Source organism: Meriones unguiculatus, chromosome 20 (genome assembly GCF_030254825.1).
Source record: "Meriones unguiculatus strain TT.TT164.6M chromosome 20, Bangor_MerUng_6.1, whole genome shotgun sequence".
Classification (NCBI taxonomy): domain Eukaryota; kingdom Metazoa; phylum Chordata; class Mammalia; order Rodentia; family Muridae; genus Meriones; species Meriones unguiculatus.
In genome coordinates this window covers 46790583-46816243 of record NC_083367.1, presented here as the reverse complement: position 1 = coordinate 46816243, position 25661 = coordinate 46790583, and the positions used below count along the sequence as shown (strand labels likewise).

General features: G+C 43.8%; 1 protein-coding gene across 3 annotated transcripts in view; it reads left to right on the top strand.

Annotated features, from left to right (window-relative positions):
- The window catches only part of Afg1l (AFG1 like ATPase), a 150782-nt gene that overhangs the window by 112720 nt on the left and 12401 nt on the right, over positions 1 to 25661 (top strand). For all 3 annotated transcript variants that reach the window (XM_060373466.1, XM_060373468.1, XM_060373467.1), the window contains 2 exons: positions 3716 to 3786; positions 4043 to 4143. In XM_060373466.1, the coding sequence (XP_060229449.1) occupies positions 3716 to 3786; positions 4043 to 4143 (172 nt within the window). The remainder of the gene's footprint in view (positions 1 to 3715; positions 3787 to 4042; positions 4144 to 25661) is intronic.

The following is a 25661-nucleotide window of genomic DNA, read 5'->3' as shown; positions in this document are numbered from 1 at the left end:
TTTTGCTTGATTGTTTTATAGTTTTTGTTGTTGGTGGTGTTTGTTTTGTTTGTTTAGAGACAGGGTTTCTCTGTGTAGCTTTGGCTGTGGGGAACTTGCTCTGTAGATCAGGCTGGCCTCGAACTCACAGAGAACTCCCTAAGTGATGGGACTAAAGGTGTATGCCACCACTGCCCGGCTCCTCTATTTTTCTAATGTTCATCTTTTAAAAAGTTAATCCAGACTGGCAAGATGGCTCAGTGGGTAAAGCACTTGCAAGGCAGGCATGATGACCAACCAGTCTTTGATCCCTAAATCCATGTGAAGGTGGGAGGAAAGAACAGATCCACAGAGCTGTTCCCTGTCGTCCATGTGTGCTCCATGGTCCACTCATGCCTGCACATACATATCCTATGTCCATGCATGATAATATACATAGAAATAATGGCTTCCTGGCAGTTATCTGTTATGGAATGTGGGGATGTCTGTTTATGGTAAGAATTCCTTTCCTGCTCTCCTTTATTTTATACCAATCCAGTTAGGTCGAAAACCACCAAAACGTGCCGTAGCCACCCACTCTACATGCTTTTAAGACAGTATGGAGATGAGGGTCCCGTCCTCTGTAGCACTAAAACTTATTCCCATGGCCAAGTGCATGTTAGCGGAGATGGTAACGGTCATGTGTCACACAGGCCACTGTTTAAAATGCTTTGCTTTTGGAGCACTTAGCTCTAATACCGTCTTCTAATTTGGAACTTGAGAGTATCTTTTTGTGGTAGGTAACAATTCCTATGAGACAATATTAAAGTAAAAAGAGCTTTGTATGAACTGTGAAAGAGCTGGGTATGAACTGTGTACAGTTCTCTGATTTAGCACTCAGGAGACAGAGGCAGGAAGATTGCAAGTTATAGGTCAGCATGGGCTACGTGGCAGGACCCTCAAAACACCAAAATAAAATGCAACATGAAATACTAACCTTGTTATGAAGAAATTGACTCTCGTGTGTGTGTGTGCGTGTGTGTGTGTGTGTGTATACATACATGTGTGTGCGTGTGTGTACATACATGTGTGTGTCTGAGATGCTGGTGATTAAACCCAGGTTTTTGCCCTGCGAGACAGGTACTATGCTAATGAACTGTGCCCCAATTCTGCTTGCTCTGTCTGTATGCCTTGACAAGTATGTCATTAGGACCAGTGAGATGGCTCAGTGAGGAAAAGCATTGCTGCAAAAGCCTGATGGCCTGAGTGTAATTCCCAGAGCCCACGGCAAGCTGACTCCCCAAGGCCGCCCTTTGACCTCCACATGCACACTGTGGCACACGTGTGCCTCCCCATATACACGGGTGAAAATAAATAAAATAAAATAAATCTTTTTTTTTTTTTTTTTTACTTTTTTTTTTTTTTTTTCAATGCAGTTTATTCAGAAACCTTGAACAATCCTCGGACCCTGGGGAAAGCCAGCCCACAGCTTAAATAGCCTCTGGGTAGCCAACCCAGGCGTGCCACGTGGGCAATGCAGATAGGTCCACATACATGGAAGCAAGCCAGATCCTCAGCCTTAGCCAAATGTGGAATTGTTTGTGACAGAGAGCACTCACTATCGGGAAGGTAGAAGGCAGAAACCAGCTCCATCTTTAAGGCATAGCATTCCGCAGCTCTCAACGGTTCCCCCTTTTTGTTTTAGATGCATCAGGCAAGAGTAGAGGTCTGATCTCTGATATTAGAAGTAAATTGGGACTTTGTACCAATCTTAAGTAGGTCATTAACCAGGTACTCTAGAGGCTGAAGCAGGAGGAAGGTAAGTTCAAGGTCAGCCTGGGCTATGTACTGTGACTTTTCTTTTTCTTTTTCTTTTTTTTAATCAGGTCTGGGGAGATGGCTCAGCTGGTAAAGCACTTTCCATGCATGAGGCCCTGAGTTCGGATCCCCAGCACGCACATGAAAGCCAGGTGCAGAGTCACTTACATAATCCAGTGTTAGAGGGGGCGGTGCTGGGGGCCCAGACAGGGAGCCCTGGAGTTCATGATCAATTATTCTAGCCAACTGGGGAGCAACTGAGGAGGACATCTGATGTCAAACTCTAGCATCCAGGCACTGCATACCTATACACACACACAAGCATGCACACATACACCACTTCTCGAAAAGACTCTGTGTGTGTGTGTGTGTGTGTGTGTGTGTGTGTGTATCACCACTGCATGATAGAAATTGTTCTAAATGAATTCCAAGATGACATCCAAACATCCATGTAATCGTTGTGACACTGACATTTACATTGACTTTGTGGTTTTTTGATACATTTAATTTGCTTTGCCGAGCTGATAAAAGCGCTGCTGAGCCCTGTGACCCGGATTGACCTTGAGAACCCACACAGTAAGAAGAGAAAGCTCAGCTCCCACAAGTTTTTATCTGGCCTCCACATGCAATGCAAGTGTAATGTATATACATATATATTTAATTTGGATGGTTATCTCTCTAACTCATTCTTTCTGTCATGTCATTTAGTTATTTTAATGCGGCGTAATTTAAAGGTCTTATAGGTAGCATTCCCTCTGGAATCAACCATGGCAAATAGTATTTTTGAGGCCCGGGAAGGTGGGTGGCCCCTTCGTGGGGACTGAGCTGCTGCATTCGCCACAGTTGAGGAATTCCATGGTTATAAGTTAAATGCCAGCAATGTGCTAAGGAAGAGTCTGTTTAGTTTAAACTTAGTCTTAATGACTAATTTTCAGTAAGACACTATTAAAGCGGATGCCAGTTACTTCCACAATTAGTTAAGATTGATTTGTGTCAAAACTAAGCATATTGGCAGGTCATCTTGTGTAAGTTTGTATGAAGGATTGGAGGAAACTTAGGTTTTTCACTTGAAAAAAAAATTTTTTTTTGAATGGCCTTTCTTCTACCAGTTATTTTCTTCTATTGACTGTTAATTTATCAACCCTTCTTTGAAAAAAAAAAAGTGAGAAGAAAAGAGGCCATAGCACTATCACATTTCTATATGTGAGCTCCTTAAACCATATGGTGATTTCTAATTAGAATACAAAAGATTGTGCGACAGGACTCACCCCATAGCTGCTGCGATTGGAGGCATCACAGAAGGGGGTGGGGGGCGATTTCCAACAAGGACACTTGTGAGAGAAACTGTGGTCTTTAATTGTCCTTCTCCTGACAGAAGTCTGTCCTATATGTCTTCAGCTGTATACAGGTGTTGTAGCATTTCCGATGTGCAGATGCGGCTTGTAGCTGGAAGCTAGTAATTTAATTCTGAGTGCTCGCTCTTCTCAGCCAGTAGCTTTGACTCGGGTTTTTCTTGTTCTGAAAACACCCTCAATATTTAATTTCACGTGTACCCTCTCCGTGGAGATTTCAAAGGATGCTTGCTGGATGCTCGACTGCCTTGCCTCTCTGCTCTTGTTTTGCATGCAGGAGAGAGACAGGGGCTTTCTTCTCATTGTGTACACATAGTATTAATGGATTTATTCTGCCTGGATCCTTCTCATTACTGGAAACATCTAGAAGCTCAGAAGTCTTTCAATGTATGCAAATAAGGCAGGATCGTCTACCTGAGAGTTAATATTCTCTGCTTTTAAGTGTATTCTAAATCTAATGTTTGTATTTAGAGCATAACACCCCGTTCTCCCTCTTTACGGGCAAAAAGCTAAGCAGGCTCAGGCAGCTGTTTGATGTTGGCTTCAAGTGTTATTAATTTCATATTCTATTATTCTTTTCACTGTAGCACAAGTGAAGCTGATGCGGAGGCTGTCATGGATAAGTTGTTTGATGAGCTGGCTCAGAAACAAAATGATTGTACGTAAGTTAATTTCTCTTGAAAGAGAATACATTTAGAACACAATGCCCAATCTCCACTGACCAATTAATAAGTTCCATTGCTGTCTATGGGTTGATGCCACACTCAAGTGGCAGTCATTGTATCAGCATTTTGTCTAATTTATGTGTTGAATCATGTGCTATTATTCATCAAGCTATGCATTTCCTATCTGTAAGAGATGAATTTTATAGTAATTATCCAGACAAGATTGAGTCTTTGTTCATGTTCCCATAGTAACTAGACCAAGGATTCTAAAAGTGCAAGGCAGAGAGCTGCGGCTGAATAAAGCCTGTGGAACCATTGCCGACTGCACATTTGAAGAGCTGTGTGAGAGGGTGAGTGTCCAGGCCTGGCCAGACTCATTGGCCTTTTCACATGTCAAAACTCTTCACATTTCCCCCTCGTCCAGTTTCAGATTTCAAAACACCATCCATAGTCAGAGCTGAGATAAACATCCCAATAAGAAAAAAATGTTCTTCTATTTGCCAAGCAAATTTCATAGGTACTGGCATAAACTCTGTTCTCTGAAGGGCTTTCAAGAAAAGTTAGAAATGGAGAGACAACTGTCTACTGTTGCTGGAAGCAGAAGAAAAATAAGTGTCATGGCTCTTTTGTAAAAGTCACATGGGAGGGAAGTAAGAAAAACAAGACGTGAGGGCTGGCGAGGTCACACAGTGGGTGAGGACACTTGCAGGCAAGCCTGACCACCTGAGTTCGAGCCCCTGGTCCCGTATGGGGGAAGACGAGAACTACTCCCATAAGTTCATAAGTTACCTTCTAGCCTGTGCACGAATACCTGGAATAAGTGCATAAATGGGGTGATTTTCTGTTTTACAAGGAGAAAAAGCAATGATGTGAGATTAGTGTGTGGGGAAAGGAAGCTCAGCAGTGTTACTGTAACCTAAGGAAGTGTGGCGTGAAGTCTCACCTTTCTTCACGTTCTTGTTCAGCTGCTGAGCCATCTGAGCTGTTTGGGCCGGGTGAAAGAACGTTAACTTCTCAACTGTGACATTGGTATTATACTGTAGATAATTTATCTCACAGATGACACGCACGCACGCACACACACCGCCCCCAGCCCCACACACCCATACACTAGAATGTCTTTGACTACAGATCCACTATAGATATGAATTTTGTCTTTTCAAAGTTTGGGACTTCTCAGTGCCCAGCAGAATATGTAATGGCATTTACCCAGTTTAAATCTTGAGAATGTCAAGTAACTTTACCCAGAGTTCCCAGATGGGCATCATCCCTGGGCTCCGATCTCTCACTTTTAGCTAACCAAAGAAAAGCTGTTTTGAAGCAAAGAGAAGAACCTTTTCATTTATTCCAGCTCAGTGTTAAATGACTATGTTTCTTTTTTTAATTTTTTATTACAATTTATTCACTTTGTATCCCAGCTGTAGTCCCCTCCCTCTTCCCCTCCCAATCCCACTCTCCCTCTCTCTTCTCCCCCTATGCCCCTCCCCTAGTCCACTGATAGGGGAGGTCCTCCTCCCCTTCTCTCTGACCCTAGCCTATCAGGTCTTATCAGGACTGGCTGCATTGTCTTCCTCTGTGATCTGGCAAGGCTGCACCCCCTTTGGGGGGGAGTGATCAAAAAGCCAGCTCCAGCTACTGAGTTCATGTCAGAGACAGCTCCTGTTCTCATTACTAGGGAACCCACTTGGACACTGAGCTGCTATGGGCTACATCTGTGCAGGGGTTCTAGGTGATTTCCATGCATGGTCCTTGATTGGAGTATCAGTCTCAAAAAAGATCCCTGGGCCTAGATTTTTTGGTTCTGTTGTTCTCCTTGTGGAGCTCCTGTCCCCTCCAGGTCTTTCTATCTCCTCCTTCTTTCATAAGATTCCCAGCACTCTGTCCAAGGTTTGGCTATGAGTCCCAATATCTGCTTTGATACCTTGCTGGGTAGAGTCTTTCAGAGGCCCTCTGTGGTAGCCTTCTGTTTTGTTCCTTGTTTTCACTCTCTTCTGATGTCCATCCCATTTGCCTTCCTGAATGCAGATTGAGCATCTTACCCAGGGTCCTCCTTCTTGCTTAGCTTCTTTAGGTGTAGAGATTTTAGTATGATTATCTTATATTTTATGTATAATATCCACTTATAAGTGAGTATATACCATGTGTCTCTTTCTGCTTCTGGGATACCTCACTCAGGATGATCTTTTCTAGTTCCCACCATTTGCCTGCAAATTTCATGATTTCCTTGTTTTTAATTGCTGAGTAGTATTCCATTGTGTAAATGTACCACAATTTATGTATCCATTCCTCAGTTGAGGGACATCTGGGTTGTTTCCAGATTCTGGCTATTACAAATAAAGCTGCTATGAACATGGTTGAGCAAAATGTTCTTGTTGTGTACTTGAGCATATTTTGGATATATGCCTAGGAGTAGTATAACTGATCTTGAGGAAGCACTATTCCTAATTGTCTGAGAAAGCACCAGATTGATTTCCAAAGTGGTTGTACAAGTTTACATTCCCACCAGCAGTGGAGGAGGGTTCCCCTTTCTCCACAACCTCTCCAGCATGTGTTGTCACTTGAGTTTTTGATCTTAGTCATTCTGATGGGTGTAAGGTGAAATCTCAGGGTCATTTTGATTTGCATTTCCCTGATGACTAAGGGCGTTGAGCATTTCTTTAAGTGTTTCTCTGCTATTTAAAAGCCTCTGACTTAACTGCTGGCAGGCAAGAATCTGTCACCTTTAAAGCAAGAGTCCAAGCTGCAGTTGTTCAGCACTTTAGAAGAAATGCCATTAGGGCTAATTAGAGCCTCTAATGGAGACTCAGCCCCTGACCCCACGGTGGCTGGCACAGCTCTTCCTGCTTCTACCAGCACATCCGTCTTAGGTCACAATTCCCTGTGTGCACAGCACAGAAATCTACCTGGACTTGCAGTTAAGCTTTACTGTCTTTGCTAAAACCTCTTTTGTCAATAGTGCCTCTCCTCCTCTCGCTGCGGGGGGTTGGGGGAGGGAATAGCCAGCAAGGAGGCGGGGCTACAGCGTCCTGGAGGAGGCCAGGCCCCCTCACCGAGCAGATCCTAAGAGGCTTTTTCTTTACTAGGCTCATGAGTTCCAGACACTTGGATTCAGAAAGACGCCATTTAGAATCCAAAATCCCTTACAGTCTTTTTCCTGCGCAGTGGGTTTGAGGGGACTTAATATTGAAAAATGAAAATAATACCGGCATAACTCACTTATATTTGGCAAAAATTTGGACTGAATAAAACTCTCAGAATCAACAATAACAAGATTTCCATTTATTTTTGGCATAGCTGTCTTTTCAAAATTCTAGAGCAATAAATGTGTACCCTTCACTTCCTGACTTGGTGGGTCAATCGGCATGGGAAACCCTTTCTATAAAGCATTCCAGGATTTCATGTATTTCTTGGTGTCTTTTTAATGCATGAACATTCCAGTTGTTTCTGTTTGGAGTGTCTGTGATGTCATTACGCCTATCAAGTTTTTCCTCGCTCTAGTTAATAATAGAGGCTTCACTTGCCAGTTACATGCATGGGTAAGTTTGTCATTTATTCCATTGTAGCCGAGATATTTTGTGCATCAGACAAGACATTGGCTGAGGGATATGGTTAGCGCCTCAGAGGTTAAGCTCACTGTGGAGGAGGTCTGAGGAAGGGCTAAATTTTCAAGTGGCCAGTTCCTTGCTACTATTTTCTTATTATGGTGATTTTGCATTTCTTTGCAGCCTTATAATTGTGGCAATTCAGAGCCTGAATAGTTGCATGAAGAGGATCCTTGAAATCATTCAACTTCAGATTTAGTCTAAAACTCTTAATTAGTTATGATGATCTTATGAGCCAGACTATGTAGCTGCCAAAAGATACTCAGTAAAGATAAAAACAGCACATCCAACCCAGGTATTTGAGTAAACATCTGGGGGTTGGGTTCCGGCTTTGGCTTACAGAAGCTGGTTTCCGGAAGGCCCGAGACACATTCAGCTACCTCTACTGACCTCATCGCGAGAATGCCACCTTGCAAGGAGCAAACGGTTGACATCCTAATGATTCGTTTTTAGCCATGGGGGGGGGAGATAATACTTTTATAGACTTTTAGGTGGGTAGTGACTGTCAGAGGTTAGAAGGTTTAAACTTGAAGTCCTTGACACTCTATAAGTACACCACGAAAGCCCAGGGCATTCCCACCCTCTGCATTTCTCTCTCCTCCCAGTTCCAAGCGTATTCTCTCATCTGTAACCCGGCAGATATCAACATCTAATTTCTTGCTATCTCCAGCATTCTCTCTCTTCTCAAGTCTGATTCAGCACTGTCATGCTCAGAAGGCCAAATATGGAGATCCCTCGCACCCCTGTAAAAATAATAGCAAACAGAGTCATGCAGGAGGCCTCATTCTGCACATTCTTTGTGTTAGTTTATTTAATACATGGTAGGTAGGCGCTGTTGTCCCATTTTACAGATGGAGAAATGGAGGCATTTAGATGTTGAGTAACTTTCCTCAGGTCATGCAGCTAGTGCTGGCAAAAGGAGGACTTGAACTCCGTACTGGTTTGGGAGCTAGATGCTGTATCCTTTGCCCCTCCCTTATGCCTGGGAATATCTGGGCAGATTCTGCCTCAGTTCACGAATAGAGTTCAAATTCTGCCACAAAGTCCACTCAGATTTTTTGCACATTTCCACATCTGAGGTAAGCTAAGAGATGTTGATAGAGCAGGAAGCTAGTTAGGTGAAGATGCCTCCAGTCATGAACGAGAGGCCCTTCATACAAATATTGCTGCTTTCTGTCCCTGTTGATAGGGAAAATGCCTTCTTAGAGGACGCTGGAGGGCAGGGTGGGGAGTGTGTTTTGGGGACTGTGTTCCTGCCATTCCCTTCTTGTCACAGCTGCCCCAAAGAAAAGTGAAGCCAGAGATGCGCTGCGCTTTCTGGATCCGGAGGTGCGCATGTCTACTGGTTATTTATGTCAGTGATATGCACTGAGGAAGCAGAGGCCTGTGGGGTACCTGTGAGCCGTCAGGAGTCCTGAGAGCTAGGTGCATGCACTGTGCAAACACTAGGCCACTGCTCTTCTCCCTGGGTGAGATTTCCAGTGCCGGAGTGAGAAGAGTGACGAGTATAACCCGCTGAATGAAGACAGCGGCGCCAGGACATCTGTGTTGTCCATGGCAGGGCACTCACAGAAGTAAACACCAAGCAGAAAGAGCCTCACCTAAGCTGAGTCTCCACGGGGCAGTCAAAATGATTGATTTTGTTAAGTTTCGACTTTGAGAACATCTACGCTTAATATTTTTTTTGTGTGTGAGGAAATGAGAGGTGAACTTTATGAGACAACTCTCATGTACCAAATACCATGGCCGTCTTGAGGGAAAGCTCGTGGCTTTTTCTTTTTCCTCTCCCTCAGAGACTACCAGTTCTCACATAGAAGACTGACTGACAGAATGCAGTTATTCAGCTTGGCAGACATTTCCTCACAGTGTTTGACAGACATTTCTTGGAAATGAGTAGAAACTGTCATTTTAAGTAAAACAATGAGCAATATTTGTTACCAGTGATGCAATTTGAGCAAATGAGTAAAAGTTAAAATTTTGGCACTTATCTCTGCCATCATGATCCCAACAGCTTCCCAGTTTTTGAACATTTTTTTTTTCTAGTGAGGCTGATATTGATATCAACAAATGCAAGATTTCAGGAGTTTGGGGAGGGAAAATGGGGCTCAAACAGTGTGTCTCTGTGACTTGGCTGGCCTTGAACTCCTTGTCCTCCTGTTCAGCCTGCCGAAGTCTGAGATCACAGGTGTCTGCTACCATGTCTGGCTAAATGTTTTGGTAATTGTATAATTAAACATTTCAGCATTTGGATGGTCTAGTTTATTGAAAAAAAAAAAAAACAAAAAAAAAAGAACATTTCCCAGTAACCAGTGCATATTGTTGTAAAATTAAACCATGACAGAAGAAAAATGCAGAAAGACTAATGGAAAATAATAATTCAAAAAGTATAAGCTGGGTATGGTGGCACGTGCCTGAAATCCCAGCATCTGGGAGGCTAGAGCAGGAGGACTGGGGGTCTGGGGCTAGCTTGGGCTACATAGTGTACTCTTCCTCAAAAAGTTGGGGCCATGGCTAATCATGATGGCCCAGCAGTTAGCCAGCAGCCTTGTGACCTGATTCAATTTCCCAGATTCCCAAAGTGGAAAGAGAGAGCTAACTCCAGAGGCTGTTCCCAGCCTCCACACATGTGTGAGACATATAAATGCAATTTTATAAATACACACACATGCACATGCACACAAGAACTGTTTCAGTTCCCACTGAACAACTAACCTTTAAAAACCTACCTTTTATCAACTTCTTTGAAAAAGTTAAATAGATGACATTTTAGGCTAGTTTAGGTTCAGAGAAAAAAGTAGCGGCTCATACCTGTGCTCCTAGCACTTAGGAGGCTGTGGCAGGAGGATCACTGTGAGTTTGGGGTGGGTTTAGACTACACAGTGAGTTCTAGGTCAGCCTGGCCTCCAGTGCAATATTGTCTCAGAAAGCTGAAAAAAGAAAAGAAGGGAAGGAAAGAGGAGGAAGAAAAAGAAAAACTGAGATCAGAGTTTACATCTGTTCCCAAATCTAGTTCCCTTTATTATTAACTCTTCTATTAATACATTTGCTACATTTAATGAACAAATGTTGGATACATTTTTTTATTTTGTTATCATTTTGCTAGTCTGTACATCTAACTCCTGAGCTCTGATACAGTATTATTAAGTTTCTACTTTATCCACACTTTCTTATTTTAGCCTAATGTCCTTTCTCTGTTCTAGGGTGCCACTGACATCTTAAGCTACCATCTTCTTAGTTCCTAACTGTCACGGTTTCTGAGACTTTCCTTATTTTTGACGATCTTGACAGTTTTGAGGAGCCCCAGGTAGGCAGTTGATAGACAGAATGATGTTTTTCTCATGGTTACACAGGACTGATGGACCAAATGGTGCTTCTGTTTCATCACCGCAAGGGTCTGTGCTGTCACCACTGCTCAACAAGTCCCCCTGGAGGCCGTCATCACACCTGCCCGTCCTAGTGCTGCTCAGATCTCCCACACACAGGTTGTCCTTTCCCTAAGTCCTTAGCATTCCCTCTTCAGAAAGAACTTTCTGCCGCATTTGTAGCATCAAAGAATAATCTTGTAATTATCTGGAAAGTCTATTAAAAGTATCTTTCCGACCACTGAGCCATCTAACCAAGTGGCCCTAAGTACTTCCGCCAAAACTGCTCACTTGGCAATGGAGCAAGTGTAGAAACAGATGAGAATCTAGCCATTTTCTAATAAGAGATTACTAGAAAACATCTTAGAGATTTTTTTCAAATATGAAAGTGTCACTCTTATCATGAAATTTCTCTCATTTTGGGAAATGTAACTAGTTTTTAAATGTTATGAGCTTAATATAATGTTTTTCTGTTTGTTTTGTTTTACCATTGTGGATTCCAATGGATTTATACAATTTGAATTTTCCTCCATTTGAATTTCTAATATATTAATAACAAAGCTTAGGCGTGAGAACCCACGTGAAAAAAAAGCTCCTGGGGTTCTCGGGTTATCCTTAAGAACAGAGGGCCTGGAACCATAGCACCCAAGATCTGCTTGCATTATAGTTGATTTTTTATGACCCCAAAATGAAAGAATCATTTTCAGAGAAAGCAAGCCAAAGCTGAAAATTCTAAAGACTTAATGGGTAAACTGGCTATTCCTGAGTTTTCCTTTTGAAAAATGTAATTTTTACACCTGCAGAAAATTGGTTCCTCAACTAATAACTGCATCCACAGGTAACTGTTTTCAGGAGCACATCATTATTTGTGGTTTAAAATGACAGGTGGCCAGGTGTGTTTGCAGAAAGTCTGGGCAAAAAATACATCAGCTGGTGCAATAAGCATGGCTGTTTGTGGATAATCACCACCACCTTCCTGTCCTTTCTCTCTCTCTTTCTCTTTCTTTCTCTTTTTTTATCTCTCTCCTTCCTTCCCTCCCTCTCTCTCTCTCCCCCTTCCTCCCTTTCTCCCTCCTATTCTCCCTCCCTCCCTCCTTCTCTTCCTCTTACTCTCTTGCCTTTAGTGGTCAAGGAATAGCAGCCGTCTGTCAGAATCAGATTCATGGGTTGGCCTTCATCTGTCTGTTAGTCTCAATTAAATCATATTAGCTTATGCATTGTTAAACTACAAGTCTTACCAAATGGGATCTTCTAGAGAATCCTTGAATGGAACCCTCACTCTATTTCATGCTTTATTCGCTTTTATTCCTAATGAAACCACTGGTTGGGAACTGCTTCTGGTTTGTATGCTCTCTTGGCACACTGTCAGGAAATGCGAAGCGATGAATAGCTTTTATCTATGCTGTTTGGCCAAGGCTGCTGCTGGTAGTCTTTGGATGCCCCAGTGGTAATTAGCATTAGGATGGGGGCATTAATCAGCAGGCTGAGGCAGGCCAGGAATCCCTGTGGCCTTTTCTCTTCCCAGCAGCAAGACCATTCTTGAGGAATTCCTTGTTTCTTACCTATGCTGACTCCTGACAAAGCTGTGTTCTAAAAAAGGCAGCTAGCCAACCTTCCTGAAGCGGAGGCAGCAGGTAAGCCCAAAGAGACATCACAGAGACCCTAGCGGGACACTGGTCTGCCTTTGTGGGACTCTGGACCCAGTGCTCTCTGTCTTTCCTGCTGCGACCCTCGTCAGCTCTGTCAGGAGGGTGGGTGTGGCGTTAGAAGGCACCTTTTCTGCCTCTCTCACTTGTTTGCCAGTGTACATCTCCTGGAACCACGGCCTCCATTGTCCCGCAGCATGACTTTGGGGATACACTTTATCCTGCAGAAAGAAATGGAGGGCATGTTGAGTTAGCTGTAAATGTCACCTGTTATCCGCGTGGCTTCTGAGAATGAAAAGGGTTTTGGAAGAAATTCTCACAGTTGGCCTAAACCATAGTTTGATTTAAAAAGACAAAATGCACACAAATAACTTAGTATTTTATTTCATTATGAAATTGTGGGCATAAGGAGAAAATAATTCTCTGTAAGGTTGTAGGTTTTTTCCTAATTGTTGACTGATTTATGTCTTCTAAGAAAAATCTGTATTAGGTTACAGTTTGTTGACAATTTTTTAAAATATGTTTTACTATTTTGAAAGGTTAAAAAAAAGACTTAGAGATACAATCATGGAAGAGACACTGGATTAGAACTTTGAAAACTTTCTGGATATAAAGTCACAGTGGTCATGTCTATGATGAGAGGGGAAATGGGGAAGAATCAGAAGGAAAGAAGAAAAACATATTCCTCTGTTCTTTCTTTGGAAACATTTCTGCAGGGTGGCATATCCATAGGCAGGACCTTTTGCCCCTGCCTCTGTTTCCAAACTTGATTGGCTCCTTTGTGGCTGCTGTTTATGGCTGTAGCCTGAAATACTTTATTAATCTATTTTATTTTATGTGTCTGAGTGTTTTGCCTGCATGTACATTTGTACACACTTGTACCGTGCACATGCCTGGTACCTCTGGAGGCTAGAAGAGGGTTTCAGGTTTCCTGGAATACAGGTGGTTGTGAGCCATGTGTGGGTGCTTGGGACCACACCAGGTCCTCTGCAAGAGCAGCCAGGGCTCCAAGCCAAGGAGTCACCTCTCCAGCCAGGCTATAGACTGTAACCTCTGCAAGCTGTGGACTTCTCAAACTCAGCTGCTAGCGCTTCTTTGAGAGAAAACAGTCTTGTTTCCTTTCGTAACAGGACACTTGAGGTCATGCTGTTTTGACTAATTTAAAAGCTGGCCCAGTCCCTGTGTGGTGGAGGACCCCAGGGATTGATCCGGCGGGTCTCAGGGGGAGAAGGAAGAGTGCCCAGAGCAGCACACTTCCAAGGTGTCCTTTGTCTCAGAGATAAAAATTATTCTGTAGATCAAATCTGGGAGCAGATACAAGTCCTCATATTTTATCAATTTTTAATTTTTTTAATTAAAAAAATCTTTGTTACTATAGAGAACATGATTTGAGGTACCTTCTCTGCACTTTAGATCAGTTCACTGGAAATCATTTAGCATATTGCCAATTAGATTTTTCAATAAGGCATATGCTATTAGATGTTTTATTACTTTGAAAATACATGTTAGGGGAAAAAGTTTAGCAATTGTTAAAATATATTGTTTTGTTTCCTAAAATAACAGTGAAGATGTTGAACCAAATAGAATATTTTGAGGGAAAAAAATCCTATCAATTAATTATAATGTTATAGGAATTACAAAAATGTCACATGTTTTAGGGTCATAGATTACTTGATTTGTATCTTAATATTAATAAAAAATATATCTAAGGGTGGTTGGAGAGATGGTTCAGCAGTTAAGAGCACTTTCTGCTCTTTGATAGGTGACCTGGGTTGGGTTCCCAGGACCCATATGGACCCTCAAAAATATCTGTAATCCTAGTTCTAGGAATCTGATGTCTTTTTCTGGCCTCTGTAGGCACTAGGCATAATATATGTATAGATATGCAGAAAAATACTGAGACCAATAACATAAAGATAAGTCTTTTTAAAAGGAAATCTGTCTAAGGGTCAGTGAGATGGCTTAGTTGCTGAAAGCATTTGCCATGCAACCCTGAAGAGCTCGGTTCAGTCTTTGAAACCTACGGAAGAAGGAGAGAACCAGCTTCTGAATGGTTTCCTCTGATTCCATTCGTGCCAGAGCACGCCCACAACTCAGCCTGTGTGCCCATGCTCAAACATACGTCGTAAAACCACACCACTGTACTAATTTAAGTTTTTGAATGGAATGGTAGGTAAGATTTCCACCTCAAGATTATTTTATTCATCCAAGGGTCAGCAACTGTTCCCTTAGTGCTTTTGTGACCATACGCTTTTGTTATCAGGAACACACAAAGAAGTATCAGGAAGTTTTTTTTTAAGAGCCAGTGAACCGTCTCAGTGGGCAGAAGCTCTTTCTGCCAACCGTAGTGACCTGAGCAGTTCCTGGGACCTAATGCTGAAAGGAGAGAAGTGAGCCCCCAAATTGGAGTCCCACACCACCTCTGGCTCTTAGAGTCTGTCTACGTCCTCATGGATCTCCGAGCCCAAGAGTTTCAGGACGGTTTTTCAAGCTCTGCAGTCCCCCAAAGAGATGCAGCTTTCGCCAGAGACTGCCTCCTGGGAAGGTCTCTCTCTCGGGAAGCCTGGGCCACCGCAGCCATCATGCGTGATACTGTTTGCGTTGCCTTATGCCAGCTAACAGACAGAGTCTGCCCTTACAGCGTCTGAATTTCCCCCATAACCATCAGCAAGTATTTGCTGAGTGTGTGATGGAAGGCTGGCTTGATTCTGGGCACAGTACAGGAGGAAGAGAGTCAGTCTCCACTCTTCCACAGTCTTAATTCAGAAAAGAAAATGTGGTGAGTGCGTAAGGCAGCCGACTGAGCAGATTAAGGTTAGCCCCACAGGATGCGCAGGCGCAGAGCGCTGTGTGCGGTGGAGGAGCCCTGCCCTGAGCGTTGCAGAGTTGGAGATGACGGTGCAGGGTGGGTATAAAAGGAAATGCTCATCCTCCATGACTTCTCCCTCCAAGGTTTTATGTTGCTGGGAGGACAGCTGGAAATGGCAGTGTTGATAGAGAGGACCCTGGAGCCAGGAGGCTGCCATACTTCCATGGCGAAGGGATAGCTTCTGTTCATTCAGCCCATGTCCTGACCACATTTTAAGTCCTGGACAAAGATCATAAGAACAACTGGCCTGGGCTGGAGAGATGGCTCAAAGGTTAAAAACACTGGCTCTTCTTCCGAAGGTCCTGAGCTCTATTCCCACCAACCACATGGTGGCTCACAACCATGTATAGTGAGATCTGGTGCCCTCTGCTGGTGTGCTGTATAAATAATAAATAAATAAGTCTATAAAAAACAAAAACAAAAAAACTGGCCAAAGGGCATGGCCAGTCAAGGGCACAGAGAAATTGGGGTGCAGGATCGATGTGCTGAGGTTTTCATATGTGTAGTTTTTGCCTGAACACAGTTTGTCTCTAAAATACAGTTTGTACCTAAAATTCAATAGAGTCCAGCCGGGTTCATGTTTTGAGGCGCCAGAGTGGAGCAAGTTAGTGACCACAGCAGCGGACAATCTAGAAAAGGAGAAAAAAAAAATCTCAAAGGAATAGCCTGGAAAATTTTCTTATAGACAATGCTCAAATCTTAGGCTAGCCTGTGAACTATACATGCATAGCAAAGGCAAAAGCTTGAATGGGGGGTGGGGGGGTGGAATACACATTTTAATCCCAGCACTCGGGGAGGCAGAGGGCAGGCAGTTTTGGGCCAGCCTGGTCTATAGATCTGATCTAGGATAGCCAAGGCTATACGGAGAAACCCCGTCTCGAAAAACCGTGAAAGAAAGAAGGAAGGAAGGGAAGAAGGGAGGGAGGGAGGGAAAGAAAGAGAAAGAGAAAGAGAGGGAGGAAGGAAGGAAGAAAGAAAGAAAAAGAGGAAGGAAGGGAGGGAGGGAGGGAGGAAGGTCTGAGACTACCTAAACCAGTTACCTGCTAAAATGGAAAGTTGAACTATAGCAGCATATCTAATAAGTCCAAGTGTGCCACATGCCATACAACCCCAAATCCCTAGGTAAGTAGGCAGGCACCAGAAAATGCCTGATTTTCAGAAGATAGGGGAGCCACAGAGAGCTACCCTGAAATAATACAAATGTTGGAATTACAGGCGAAAAATTTTAATTTCACTTATTTACCAGTAGGGAGAGTTTGGCTGCATGGCATGACGTGTGTGGAGATTGGAGGACAATGGTGTGAGCCTTCTCTTTCCACCACATGGGTCCCCGAACTCAGCCTGTTGGGTTTGCCAGTCGGGTCTCTACCCTGTCAGCCATCTCGCCAGCCCTCCACAACATTTGGAAGTAACTTGAGGCAAGCAGATTTTAGTGAACTCAAGACCACCCTGGTCTACATAGGAGGTGTCAGGCCAACCAGAGTTATCTACAAAGGGGGGAGGCAAGTTTTAGATGAATGTTCGAAAGTATAAGGGAAAATACACTAGTAGTAATGAGTAAAAAATATGAAATCTTAAAAGAGAAATTGAAAATATGAAACAGAAACAAATGGAAATTCTACAGTTAAAAAATCTAGACCTGGAATTTGGAGGTGGCAGTTAAGAGCCAGCACTGAAGAAAATTTAAAAAAAAAAAAAAAGAGTGCTTGCTTAGGACCCTAGCTCAGTCCCCAGCACCCACATCAGGCAGCCCCCTGTCTCCAGCTTCAGGGGCTCTGGCACACCCTTTTGGCTCGCAAGCGCAACTGCACTCAATGTACACACTCTAAACCCACTCCCACTCTTGCTCATACGTGTAATTAAAAATAACAGTTAACCTTAAAATAGTTTAGACCTAGGGCCTAGTGCAGTGGAGGAGAAGACACGGGACAAGCTAGCCAGCCAGACTCCCGGGCTCACCAAGAGACTGACTAGCCCAGTGAGAGTGACTGAAGAAGATGCCAAAAATCAATCTCTGACCCCCACGTGTGTGCATGTACACATGTGCGCACTCTCAGAGATGTGTGCCCCCCGCAGGTGCGCACACACACACTCACGCACACTCAGAGACCTAAACCCTTAGAAGATACATGCTTAATGCTAGATTTAAAATTTCAGGAAAATTACCAATAGGTCAGTCTGCTGCAGTTAGCCTGTGGTCCCAGCACTCATAAGGCAGAGGTTGAAGGATCCTATGGTCTACGTAGCAAGTTCCAAGTCAGCCAGGGCTACACAGGGCCTCACTAGATTCTGTCCCAAAGACAGAAACAAAACAACAGCAAAAAGAAAAGAGAAAGAAAGAAAGCAACATGTAGTCTTGAAAGCTAGGTGGGATGAGGAAGGCAGCTCAGCCAAGAGCATGAATCTTTTTGACTCTCAGCACTCACTTAAAAAACCCCAGGCTTGGGGCTGGAGAGCTGGCTCAGAGGTTACTCTTCCAGAAGTCATGAGTTCAATTCCCAGCAACTACATGGTGGCTCACAACCACCTATAATGAGATCTAGTGCCCTTTTCTGGCATGCAGGTGTACATGCAAACACACATTGTATACATAAAAAAAAAAAAAAAAAAAAAAAAAAAAAAAAACAGGCTTGGTGGCAGGTGACTGTGAGCCCAGCAGGAAGGCAGATTCTCAGGCTTCCTGTGACTTAGCCCAGACCCCAGCCATGGACTAGTGCTGTCCTTGGCCTGGGTGGGCTTCCCCCCTCCGTTAACTTACCCCTCACAAAGCGGGAGCTGTGAGGTCAAAGCAGCATCATTAGTGTCACGGAACATCTCTTGAGCCAGAAAACGTGTTGGGTGTCAGAGACTGGGTAGGGTAAGGCTGTCCAGGCTTTCCGGGGATGTTTATCTTTTGATAAAATTTGGGCTGCAGATAATTCAAGGTTGTCTCCAGCAAGAAGATGAAGCAAGTAATTCTATCCAGAGTGTTATTCATGGTTTGAAGGGTTTGGCTCTTTGTGCACTCATTGGCATGGAGAGGCATTCAGCCTTGCTCAAATGAATGGACATCTTTCCCCAGTACTTCCATGACGTAGGAAGCAGAAGAATGGAAGGAAGAATAATAACTCTTAGACATCCACTTCATTTCCAGTTCTGATTGCACTTTTCAAGTATGCAAGCCTAAGAGGATTCAGTTGTGCCCAGTGGACCCTCTCAAAGGAAACCAAACAAACAAAAACAACAGCAAACCCCACACCACCTAGTTACAAACAAAACAGGAGGAAGGAGAATTCTTTCTGCATTTGCGCAGCTCTGCTGAGTTCAGATGTTAGAATCCTGGAATTTAAAATAAGTTCTTCATTGTCTAAAGCCTTTTGCTGCCTTAACCTCCCTCAGTCCCCACCACCACCACCACCACCACGCACTTTAATGTCACTGTCCTTGCCACTTAGCCCCGATTCCCAGAGGAGCAGCAGTGGCTCCCCTCACTGTTGGCAAGCCTGAGCAACCCCACTGCTGCTGATCTTGCACCCTGTGAGTTTTCTTCCTAATGTCTGGAAAGATCTCGATGCTGGATACATTTACAGTTTCCGCCTCCGTCTCACAGACGCAGAAAATGCTGCCCCCTGCTGAGGGATGATCAGTTATGTAAGTGGCTACTCTGCAGGTACTGACTTATCTCTTGGGCAGGGCCGTGCGGTGGTCAGTTACTTCACTGCTGCCCTGTGGGTGTCTGGCCGGCACCCTGACTTAAAAACAAAACAGGGCGAATGGGAACATTTCAGGGTACATTTTCTCATCTGCTGTAGCCAGAAACCATTGTCCTCTGTGTGAGGCAGCTAATGAAATATCTTCCTGAATGTAAAAAAAAAGGGGGGGAGGAAGATTGTTAAAGTGTTATTTTAATAAACAAGGTTGTGAAATAATTCTAGCACCACTTGGGCTGTTTTTCTTCCCCTTTCCAGTATTATTATTTTTTTTGTGTGTGGCATCTGCTTAGTTGCTAATATCCAGATTCATATTTTTCCAGAAAACTAGTTGCGTCTGCAGCTATGATAGTTCTTTATTGCCTTAAAGAGGTAATTCTCATGAGGGTCATGCTAAACTGCCCTTAGACCATCACCCTTAAACTGGAGATGTTGCTGGGTGGTAGAGCATTGCAAGCATGTTCCTGTAACCCCCAGCTCGGCCCAGGCCATCATAGCAACTAGCCAATGAGGCCTGGGGTAGAACTCTAAGCTAGAACATGTGTTTAGCAAGTACCAGGCCCTAGATTTGTCCCTGTCACCACATCCCACTCTCCTATTATTCCCCCACATGCCAGTGGAATAATAGTAGAAGCAGTCACATACATAGATGTTGTCTTTGGGGGGGGGCAATAAATGACCAACCAAAACCAAAACCAAACCAAACCTTTTTATTTGGGTTCCTGGCTGTGGGAGCACAGATTTAAAATGCTGAGTGGTCAGCACATTTAACATGCTCCCATTTCTCTAGAAGTGGGTTTGCTTACAGTGTTGGCCTGAAGAACCAGGGAGCCACGAGGAACAGAATCTCTAGTGATCCAAAGTGTTCTGGTGGCTTCTGACAAAATGAAAGGAAACACCCTAACCCATAAACCTAAGACCAGGAGAGCTAGCAGGCTGCACAGCTTCCCAGGGGAGGCCGCTTCCAGGGCACGCTGAGCCAGCATCTGGGAAGGCCCTTCCTCCCCAGCCTTATGTATGAACTGAAGAGGCAGCCATGTTTCTCATGGATTCTAGGCTGCCTCATACCGCAGCTGAAAACTCAAGCTTCGTAAGAAGCCGGGCAGGACATTCTAGCTTGAGGAGGGTTTGAGCAGTCTCTGAGCCATGTACCCCACCCACCATCTTTGTTCTGTTGTATGCGTGAACCCAGCTTATTACATTTTCAAGGAGGGCAGCTCTCGCCTCCCTCTGCATTTCAGATGTGTGTGAAGCACCTGGATACCCCATCCTGGTCAGTGACTGTTTAAGAAACTGGAGTCTGATGTCCTCGATCCTAGGTTTTCCCCATAGCCCACCCCATGGGGCTGCTTCTGCAGTTTTTATGTATTATCTTTGGTTGTACTAGTGTTTGTATTTGTATGTGATATATATGCGTGTGTATTTGTGTGTGTGTGTGTGTGTGTGATACTCCTAGTATAGACTCATAGTAGTTATGGGTGCAGTGATAACAGTTTCCTATTTCTTCACATTCCTTTTTCAAAGAGTATTTGAAAAAGTATTATTTATGCGTATCTGTGTGAGTGTATGCCACATGTGTGCAGGAGGCCAGAAGAGGGCATCAGATATCCTGGAGCTGGAGTTAGAGCTGGTTGTGCACCACCTCCTATGAGCACCAAAAACTTGAATTCAGGTCCCTGGGAAGGGCGGCAAGCGCCCTGCGGCTGAGCCAGCTCTCCAGCCCCTTCTTCATGGTCCTCCAGTGCTGCTCCTAATGAGCCCCATATCCTACTTTCCCTCCCTGCTACAGGCTGTGCAAGTTAAATGCTTAACTGCCAGCCACTGGCACTTCCTACTCCCTCCCCCTCAGCTAAGCTGAAGTTGCCCCCCCCCCCCCCAACTAAACTTGTCACGCGCGGGAGCCTCTTGGTGGCGCTCACTGGTGCGACTTGTGTCCTGAGGGGGTTGTCAGTTGCAGAATCTCCAGAAACTAGGCTCCTGCAGAGGTGGGAGAGTTCTTCATTATGCAAGGCTAGTGCAGGGAGGGGAGGTGTCTCTGACTTAGCAGCCTTGCTGCTTTGTCTAGTCATTGTGTCTACAAGCCTACCGTTAAAAGATGCCTCCCAGGAGGACCGCTTAAGCGCTAAAGGGGATAGGTCTGGCACACTTGGCAGAACTTGCCTCCTGACCTTGAAATGTCATTCAAGGAGGACGAGTTTTCCTCAGCACTCCCAGGAACACCTTTGGATGGAATTCGTGAGGTATTCCCCAACCGGGTCTTGTGGGCCTCATCTTCCTGAGATTTCTCCAGTTTGACTCTTGGGGAAATTACTTCAATAACACATTTCATTGTTGTTTTCTAATCACAAATTTGCAGTTCGACAACTCTAAGCTGCTTAACACTAACTCATACGGTATGTCTGGTTTGTTTTGAGAAGGGCACATTCAGTCTTCCTCGCATCCAACATTTGTTCCTGGGGTACTTTAGGAACGAGGTCCTGCCATTCCTGCAACATGCTACACAGTTGTTGAACGAGCTGCTCTCGGGACCACCGCAAGGGATTTACAAAGAAAAGGCTCTAGAGACGAAGAGGGACTCTTAGGATGGTATAATCTGGACATAGCTCGAAAGGGTAATCATCCTACTTGAGCTGAAGTGATGGTCTAGAACAAGCTTCATAGCAAGGCCAGGGAAAAGGAACCCCCGGGCAGAAGCCGAAGTGGACGGCTGCTTACTGTCGGGCAGATGGCGGCCTGGGGGCGGGGCACTCCACACCGGCAGGGGCATGGGGGAGGTCCCCATTCCTGGCACCAGGGTCGGAAGCAGGCAGCTGTGCTCTTTCTCACACAGGAGAAAGACAGCGAACGAGCTCTTTATTCCTCAAAGTTTTGCCAGAGAAACCGCTACGTATAATGCAGCTGTATACTGCCGGTAATTAAGGAAAACAAACGCTCTTCGCAAACTCATTATAGATTTAAAGTTCCTTAAGTTTCCATCAGGTTTCCACAGAAACAAAGAGTTGGAGACAATAGTGGAGAATTCACAAACCATCGAATAAGTGGATTTTAATTGTTCCTGTCTAGAAAATTATTCAGATAACTAGCCGCATCAAAGACTATTAAACTTTTTAATTGCTCAGGTAGAAAGACGGAGAATGTCATCATTATCTATCAGAAGAATTCGCTGTAGATAATGCTACTTGAATAACATACTCAAGGATGGTACTAACTAAAGTGCCATTTAGTACTCAGAAGTAATCATGTGCTTTAATTATTCATAGGGCACAATGCATGAATTCACAATATCAATTACAGCTTCAGAAAGTATCATATGCTATGGCTGACTTACACAGGAGGATGAGCTAATGCAAAATAAAAGCATAAGTATTTGCAGCTGCCATGATAGCTGTGTATGCAAGTCAGTTTTCTGTTACTATGGTCAAAAGGTCAGTAAACTTTCAGAGTTCTTATAGAATTTAATATTATTCTTCATCCAAGTTGTAATTAATTTAGAAGTCTTTTATTTGTGTGTGTGTGTGTATATATATATATATATATAATACATATTATATATATATATACACAGGATCTCACCTAACCCAGGCTGTCCTCAAACCGACTATGTATCGAAAGGTGACCTTGAACTCCTGATCCCCTGGCCTCTACTGCCAAGATGACTGACGTGTGCCACCATGCACAGCTGGAAGAAGTCTTGCTGACGGTGTTTGTGTCTGTGACTTAAATATGATAGGCACCTTTGTTCCTTTGTGCTAGGGACTAAAGTGGGTAAGACATAGTGACCCTCCAAGCCTCCCAGGCTTGTGCAGTGATACAGTAAAGGTGGCGGTCACACACTCCTGATGTCTGTACAGGCTCTGAGAGACGCTGCGTTAAGCCGTTTTGTCAAGTGAATGTTATAGAATGTGCTCACTAAAACACAGGCTCTACGGGAGACCCTATTGTTCCTGAGCTGCCAGTGTTCCACTGCATTGATGCCCGGTGCTTGAGGCACCGCAGTGAGTGTTTGTGTAGAAATGTGGGAGGGGTACAGAAAAGCTACTAAGCTAGAGGGATTTTTCCGCTCCTTTATAAAGTCATGAACCACTGTTGGATAGGTTCTGCTGTTGACAAAAAAAAAAAAAAAAAAATCATGTGGTGTGTGATTGTGTTTGCATTTGTGTCGGATATTTTACACACTGACTTTAGTATTAGGAGATACACAGGGGACTAAATAGCTGAAAATGAATGACAAATAAATAATATTCTTCATTCAGAATTAGTAAAGATTCGGGCTGCTGAGGTGGGTTAGCAGGCAAAGGCTCTGTGTGAGCCTGGACTAATCCTGGGACCCATGAAAAGGTAGAGAACCTGCCCCACAAGCTGTCTTCTGACTTTCATGTGGGTGTGTAGACACATGCACATATGTACCCGCACACACACATGCACGCATACGCACACACAGTGTTAAAATTATAAACAGAAATTAGTAAAGATACTTAGCGTTGCTTAATATTATCCTGTTTATTTTTTTGTCACAATGCATTTTACTTTTGTAATATATAGTTTTTAAGTGCAGCTTTTCAAACATAAGTCTTACTCTATTTGCAGGTAGTGATTGACCCCTTTTCACTAATGTCTTCTTTCCTACTTTCATATTTGAACAAAACGAACATCTTAACACAATCAGAAGCCTGCAGTGTGCTTTTTTCACTCAGTTTTTTATCCTAAGTGTGTTTCCGTATCGTGTAATATTTTTCGTGAGCCCTGTGACTGTTGGCAGCCGTCCCGTCCCTGTGTCTCGTTACTAACTCGCGTCGCCCATCAGATGTCACGGTTGCATTTGGTGACACAGCGCTACCCTTTTGCTGGATCTGCCCTGTTTTCTAGAGATGTGGTGGCTGGGTCAGGTTTACACCTTGGAAAGGGCTCTTCACTTAATCCACCACATTGTTTTCTGGGATGAGTGAACAGGCTTCCTCCACAGTGGGATGGGGGCCTGGCTACACGCATGTGTACATGGGGTGGCAGTTTACTTTCCTTCGCAAAACATGTGTGACACATGTCCTGTCGGCATGATTTGTCTTTCTTCAGCAGTTATGGACCCTGAGTGTGCAGCGACCTTGCCTCACTTGTCTAGTGGCCCTTACACTGCGCTTAGATTTCTTTTTTGTTCTGTGAATTGTCAATTCAAATCCTACATTCATATTTCCACTGGAGTGCTTTTCAAATACCAGTCATTCCTGATCTCCCCTAATGCTCTCTTCATGTCATTCTGTTCTTTCCTTTCGACTCTCTGCTGTTTAGTCGGTCATTTCTAAGTCTTCCTGCATCCTAGAAGGATGCTTCATAATTCTCTAGCTTCTTTTCACTGACTCCTGTGTGTAGTAAATCATAACCTTTGTTTTTGGAAATAAAATCTATACTATAGCATAAAAAATTTGAAGTCAATTCAGAAGTAAATGGCATCAACTAAATCACAGAATTTATACTCTCATGTCCTTCGCAGTGCTGTAGAACTAAAATATCTAGATAATATTTTCTGCTTGTGCTGATCTTGTTAACAACGGGAATATAGAATTCTGTAGTAGTGCTCCCTCGTTAGCTATTGCTGGATAATCAATCACCCCCAAACTCAGTGGATGAAAACAATAAGCATTTATTCCTGCTCTGCAGTGTCCTGGTCAGCTGGGATGTTCTTTTGGCCTCTGCTGGGCTAGCTTTGGCATCTGCAGTTTTGCTGATCTGAGTTGGACTCTTGTCTGTTTGGGGGCCTGCCAGCTTTATGCTGGTCCAGGGCGCTTTCTCATCTAGACAGTCAGCCCTTTCTGTGAGCCCCGCTTCAGCAGCCGTTGACCTAGGTCTGTAAAACCTTAGGTGCTGAGACCTAAGCTTAGAACTGGAAACTGTCTTGGCTGCTGCTGCTTTCTAGTACCGTGGATTACAAAGCCCACCCAGGTTAAAAAATGGACAGATCTACTTCATGACTTAGTAAGACAGGTGGATGGTCACAATCCAGAGTAGGTATAGACAAGCAGGAAGAACACCTGTGGCCGTTTCCATGCTCAGACCACCCCACCTAGGCATCCTTCATCTCTCCAAAAACATGTCAGATGTTTTCCCTCACAATTTTCTGGGAGGTTTTTAATTAATACATTTGAGGGCTTCCAGGCAAGGATCAAGCGGCAGCGTTGTTGTAGTCTCACTGAGAGTTGGCGTACATAAAAATGATGCCATTTGAGTGGGCTGCACTGCCCTCATCAACATTTGGCTCAGTGAAAACATCTAATTTCTGTATGTTATATCATGAAAAAAGATTATGAGGGAGCCAGGCGTGGTGGCTGCCTTTAATCCCAACACCCGGGAGGCAGAAACAAGAGGATCTCTGAGAGTTTGAGGCCAGCCTGATTGACAGAGCAAATTCCAACTCACCAGAGCTGCATAGTGACATTGTGTGTGTATGTGTGTGTTGGGAGGGACTTTAAGAAGAAAGGGGTCTGTAGGAGTAGGGGAACAAAAGATGGTAATGGGTGAATATATTCATAATATGTTGCATATATATTTACATGTAGTCAAAAATTGAATAAAATATGAGAACAAAACTATAATAGAAAAGAAAATAAGTTCACAGATCTGTTTTAAAATACATAAAATGTTGAATCTGGATAAAATGTCCCAAGTTAAATCCTCTCAACTCTGCAGAGAGAAACTTGTCTCTGCAAAC